Source organism: Oxyura jamaicensis, chromosome 1 (genome assembly GCF_011077185.1).
Source record: "Oxyura jamaicensis isolate SHBP4307 breed ruddy duck chromosome 1, BPBGC_Ojam_1.0, whole genome shotgun sequence".
NCBI lineage: Eukaryota > Metazoa > Chordata > Aves > Anseriformes > Anatidae > Oxyura > Oxyura jamaicensis.
In genome coordinates, this window is record NC_048893.1 from 57,585,526 (window position 1) to 57,592,052 (window position 6,527).

Here is a 6,527-nt window from a genome sequence, read left to right on the forward strand (position 1 = left end):
AAAACAAAACGCCACACAAGTAACGGGGGTTCGGTCCCAACCTTCATTTATTTAATTAAAATATTTAAAAAAAAGACAATTAATTTTTTTTTTTTTTTTTTTTTTTTTTTTTTTTTTTTCTTCTTTTCAAAAGATGGCAAAACAGTCCAGGATGCCTAGTATAGATAGGTTTTTAGGATTTTATGCAGAAAGAGCTACTCCAGGTTGTTTCTTGGAAGTGAAGGCAGCAGACATGCTGTGTTTCTGCATTCCTCTAGCTTGTGGTTGTAATAACTATGAATTGTGTTAACGTTGAGCTGTAAGAGCACAGACGGATCTGAGCCAGCCATGCTGAGAGGCAGGCACTGCAGATCTTTTGGGCTGCACTTAGGCTGTGGGGAGGATATAATGCACTAGAAAACTTTATAGAGTGACAGTGATGAGGGTGTCACAGTAGCCAGGGCTACCCTGATAAATCCATGCCTACGTACTGATAAATTAGGTCCTGCAGGTTTTATACGTGGGGAAGCGGCTTCTGAACTAGCAGATCTGTCTTCTTCCCCCACAGAAACTACGCAATGAAGATCAAGAAGCCCTTTTCTTTGCACTATGATCCATTCACCAGCAGCATAGAGATTCTCAACACACCACAGAAAGTCAAGAGGGCACTCAGTCAAATGAAAGAGGACCTGAAAAATATCAGCCTGGCCCTTGAAAATCTCTCTTAAAACTGCAGCAGTATATCTCAACTGGCACTGATATATATGTAGGCAGTTCCTGCACTTGAAGATTTAGTGATGAAGTTGTAGATGCCTACAAACATGCAGCTGCATGCATCTTTAACCCACAAACAGCTCTGTCAAGCTAATCTTTTCACCATAATTTAGGCTGCTGACTTAGCCACATTCATGCATTCCCACTGAGTATATTTCAATGACAAAAAAGCTCAAATTACTCCAATTCTAGGTAGGTGATATAAGATGCAGCTGTTTGGTGTGCACTTATCTGTTACTATTGGACCTTTACAGTTTTTTTATTCACCTGCTGCCTTTTGAAGTTATCAGTCACAAAACAGCACAGTAACTCTGTAACTCACAAAGTCTTTTACATCTTGATTAAATGACAAGATCACAATCTTTAAGGCTGGCCAGCTGCCTACAGTCCTTGCAGCTAGCTCATTTCTGCTAGCAATTACTATCAGCTATTGTGTTCACAAACTATGAATGATTCCTTTACAATGTACAAATGCAAGAGTTTGTAATAGGGACCTTTTACTTCTGTTTGCTATTCATTTTTAGACAGTCTTCTTTTTTAGTAGCCTTCAAATGTGGCAAAATAATTTCCTGTCATGTTTGAGAACACAGCATATGTATTCTTGGATTTAAAAAAAAGGCAAAAAGGGCAGAAAATCTGATGTATGTGATGCTCTGGCTCTGTGGCATACCTGCTTGATTTGAAAAAGAATTTTGGATTCTGGAGAGAGAAAAGATGAATGTATGGAAATATTTTCAAAGAAGCCTACAAGAAATTGAGTCCCACTGACGTAGATGTAGATCGTGTGATATAGGTAGTCCTAAACACATTTAAAGATTTTTGTTTTTCATTGGTGTTATGATGACTTTTAGTAATAACCAAAAATCCAAGTATATTTAATATTGATGCAGCAAATCCTAAGATCGAACACAAGCAGCCATATAGCCTTGCTATGGATACAATACCAGTCACATAATCCAACTCATTTTGCTTCCTGCTCTAGTCCCTTTCTCAGATGTGCCTGAAATTTATCTCCACTCTGTAGGTCATGTTTTACAGAAACAATCCTTTAATTGCCTTTTCCAGACTTTCATGCTCTTTTAGAATCCTTCCTTCCTCCACTATCTACAAAGAGAGACTAGTATGGGAAAAGGAAAGGAGGCTCATGCCTGGAAGGATTCCCTCTCTGCTTAGCAGCAGCACAAACAGACAACATTGAAGCAGGCTGTGGGTATGACATAAGCAGGGGCAATGTGGATCTCATGGCTAAAGCTGGGTAACAGTAATCCACAGATGTCAACGTAGACTGATGCCGTGCAACTAAGAAACCCTACTTGTATTTTCAAAAGTATATTCAGGATAATCAGAAAGCAAGCTTGCAGCTTGTCCACTGCTATCCGCTAACTGCCAGCATACATGGCCTGAACTCTGATGTAAATGTGAGGTGGTTTGGCTCTTGATGGAAAAGGAGTCATCAACTCTGCCTTAACTGGTCACTGTGGGATAAGAGCATGTACACAGAAAGTCACAACAGAGCAATTTGCATGCTGTTATTTCATACAGAGCTTATCTCACTGTAATTTGTCCATGTGCCAGGCTCTAAAGAAACTGTCTTATTGAAAGTTAATGGGATTTTGTCTCTTAAATCTTCATGTCCATAAGCACTTCAGAAAATTCTCCCATGGGCACTAATACAGTGTTCAAGATCTGGGGAGCTGCTGCAATGGTTCCATTTTATTAAAATGTGGTAATGCCTGACAAATTTGGAGCTATCTTGGCAAAATACCTATGAGACCCCTTCCTCTCAGCAACAGGAATATCCCAAGCTCTTTCTTTTTCACTGAAATACAGGATTTTTCTGTTTTACTCCAGGAAAAATTTTGCATATTGTAAAACCTGTTTTGCTAGAGATTCAAACAGGGACAGAGCTGAAGTGAGTTCTTTTGCTTCCAGGGTATTTCTGCTGTGATGGATGATGATCTCTCAACATAATTCTATGGATTTAATTCTACTTATCCCGCTTATACACACACACAAATACTGTTTCTCTTCAGAGCAATTTGTTTTGTTACATATTGTAATAATTTATCTGTGTACTTCCTGCCAAATGGTACATAGGCAAAAATGCTTGATAGCTCACAACAGATTGTTTTCAGAAATATTATTTTCATCAACCAGTTATTTTACACTGAAAATTGAACCATGTGCTCCAGTTTTGTGTGTTTTCTTTTTCTTTCTCTTTAAGTGGAAGATAATGCCAGAGCTATCAAAATATTTTCTATAGATGGATTCTGTAGGCCATAGGGTCTTTTTCATGTATTCCCTCTGAAATGGTTGAATGTGGAGTTTATACTTGAGTTTGGCTATTGCTCAGAACAGACCTATATTTGGAAGAAATGAGAGACCTGATGGATTTGTTTTGCCCAAGGCCTCACACTTTCCTTGGAGGGACTCCAGGCCCGCCCACGCACCCTTGTCTTTTCCAGTTCCTGTAGCAATGAGAGAAAAAGAAACCATTTGGAGCCAGATTCTCCAACCATTACACATGCTGAGTAGTACCTGATCTCTTGAATAATCCCAGTGACAGTACTGAGCCTATTAAGGTGCCGTACACAGAAAGTCAGAGCAGGATTATCAAAACCTTTGTGGGTGTACTTGCTTTTTTATTGTCTTTATGATATTCGGTCTGCATACATGGCTAGGGTAGGCTCCAGTACAGCTTAGCAAGCTTCAAAAGTAATGAATTTCACTACTTGAACTGTTAAGAGCCAGAAATATTTTTCCAAAGGAGGCAAATCTTTCCTTTCTTACTCAAGCAAACCTTACCCCTGGATAGTCATGACTGACACTCCTCTTTAATGAGGTCCAAATTCTTCTCTTCTTATTCAGTGATATTACAAAGCACAAGACTTCAGGGTTACATCCTTATGAGGTACACTGGTCAGGCTGCTCTTCCAACAGCTATTCTTTCATTTCCTCCCAGAAGCCAAGTACCTCATACTCTTGTTGGTCTAAGACAGGGGTGATGGGGAAGGCACTGATGGGGCCTCCCAATGAAAATAAAGTCACATAGGAAAAAGCACCAACCAGTAAAAATATGTCTTTTTGTCAGTTTGCTTTTCAGCAGTTTCACATTAATCTTGCACAAGAAGGCTCCAAAGCCAAGTAAAACACATCCTGTGACTTGAAACTGAACTGATGAACTCCCCATGGGTCCTTTGCTTATCCCGATAAACTTATTTTTCCTAGATGGAGTGCATTTAGAGCAAAATAGTGTATGTTATTAAATCTGTATTGTGTTGTTCTGTTATACATGGGAGAGTTAGTAAATTCGGTTCGTGGGTTTGGGTTTGTTTTGTTTTTTGGCTAACCAAGTCTGTCCTCTACCAATTTTGGTCCACCCTCAAGCCTCCAGCTGCTTCCCTGCTTCCCTGCAGATTTACTAGAGATGCCAAGGGTACCACTGCATAAGGAGAATACATAGTTATGCAATTTGGGGAATTTGGCAGGACAGGAAGAGGAAATTTAGGCAGGCCTCCCACCCACTCCCATGAGAAACAGTATTGTATTACAAGGCAGAACTGTCATCCTCAAAAAGACCTTCTCAGTCACTTCTCTCTGGTTCCTTTAGTATTTCAACCTTTTTACTACCTGATGAACATAAAACTGTACTTAACCGATTAAAGAAATCCCCAAATCAATCAATCGAACAAACAAAAGACCTTCCCAGAAAGAAAGCACTATATTGCATTGGGTCTCTGCTGACCCATGAAGGAAGAAACAAATAAACAAATAAACAAATATAAAAAATCAAACTCCATGAAAATGATAGTGTATTCCTAAAGAAACTTAAAGCACAAAATCATTCAATGTACAGCTACACACCTGAAGATCATCTTAGAGCCACTGTGGAAAAGCTACAACTTCATACCCAGTAAATCGTGACCATCAATTAATCACAGACAGAAGTGTTACATGACTGTTTGAAGCAGGAAATAAAGCTACTAGGAAAAAAACTCCAGTAGCTTCGCCTTACTGCAAAAACAGAAGGTTCTCTGGAGTCTGCTTCTGTAGATATCCAACAGCATGGAGAAATTCCAACTGGCAAAGAAACAGAAGGGTATAGACATACATCCCTAGTAATCTCACCCTACCACTAATCAGGAGTTGATACATGGGCTTTTAAATTTAGTTAGAGGACATGACTTCGCAGCATTCTCCAGCTGGTGAATGGTTAGAGGCTGGCAGAAAGGGTTACTGTCTGTCTTGTATTAAATATACATTAACTTTGGGTAACACTGGTGGCTGAGGCCCAGAGTGAAAGCAAATCTCTGGCACTCTCTCCCACCACAAGAATTCCTCAGGGGAAAGAAAGCCAAACTAGAAGAGGAGTCTGGCTGACAACTGGGAGAGCAAAGGAGCAATAAATGGAAAAGACTGGTAGACAGGCCCAAAACATGTTTGTTTTGCATATGTTGTTTCAATGTTTGAGAAAAAAAAAAAAGAAAAAAAAAAAAGGACATTTAACATAAAGGAGGAAAGTTTGTATCTGCAAGAGTGTAGAAAAATCAAAGTCAGTTACGCCTTTTTTTAACTGTGCCTGAGAAGTGTTAGCCTTATCTAAGGCATTTGCTTTCAGCATGGGGTACAAAGGTTAGCAAGTAGAAGAGGGGTCTTGGAAAAGAGTATTTTTCCATGGTGCATGGGAAAGCTGAGGTTGCCCGGGCCTTGCTGTCCTGCAAGACAAAGAGCCCTAAATTTTGAGTGAAGGCTACCTTAGAAGGGGAAAAAAAGCAGCTAGCAAAGCAGTGCCTCCCCAGCAGAAGACTGCAAATTTGTTATTGCTAGAGCTATATAGTACCATCTTCCACTCCACTTAACTATTTTCTCATGACTTTTCTTTTTTCCCTTTATTTAAAACGCTGTTTGCTGATCCCTTTTACTTGTGCTTGCCAACAGGGAAAATTACGTCACCGAACACAAGAAAGTTTACTATTATTTTCCCTGTGTTTTGGGTAGAACTTGAGGAAAAAATGGGCCCTCCTAAGCTTCAACTTGGCCCTTGCTGAAGACAATTAACCTGGCAAAATAGTTACATTTGGGTAAAAGAGTGATAGCTGTCATCCAAAACAAATCTCTACTTCCACCTACAACTAATAGTGTTTGTCTTCAAAGTACATTTTTCATAGAATTACTCATGGTAGTTTCAAACATGAACTGCAAATGATAAAACATAGCACATAATACCTGTCAGATAAAGTAACTGGAAAAATCCTTCAGTCTGGAATTTCAATATCTGCATTATCTGCATTGTAGCATTTTTGGGTACCATTTGCAACTACTGGGCCTACTTCTGCTGTCATGGAGTTTGAAGCTGGAATGCCATAAAATAGGATATGCTTTTTACTTTGGTGAAGCCAGTTATAAATTCTGAATAAACAGCAAAATTCCTATTGAATAAAGTAGTAGTTAATGTGGAAGTAAAAATAAAGGATCAATTTACAGTTGTATTGCTGTGTTGCATTTCATACACTTATATTTACTGACAGAGGGGAGAAAAAAATCAGCATTATAGAAATATTCCTTGAAGTGGTAGACTGGCACACTTAAATACTCTGCCATAAATAACCAATTAAAATGAACTCACAGAAGGAAAATACCTATTAATTTGTTAAGTAACAAATGTTGTGTTTCAAGAATGCCTTACAAGATGACACAGATGATCATCATTAGGTTTTGTACAAGTGTTAGAAACATTCTCAATAGAACCCATAAAAAAAAAAAAAAAAAAAAAA

At 38.8% G+C, this 6,527-nt stretch overlaps 1 protein-coding gene across 2 annotated transcripts in view; it reads left to right on the plus strand.

Moving 5' to 3' along the window:
- The window catches only part of LOC118175461 (tyrosine 3-monooxygenase-like), a 40,617-nt gene extending 34,375 nt beyond the window's left edge, over positions 1-6,242 (plus strand). The window contains exon 12 of one of the 2 annotated variants that reach the window (XM_035341743.1): positions 548-6,242. In XM_035341743.1, coding sequence (XP_035197634.1) covers positions 548-707 — 160 coding nt within the window. In that variant the 3' untranslated portion in view covers positions 708-6,242. Of the gene's footprint in view, positions 1-102 lie in introns of both variants that reach the window. The other variant, XM_035341733.1, reaches the window with a different exon arrangement.
- Positions 6,243-6,527: the final 285 nt, after the last annotated feature.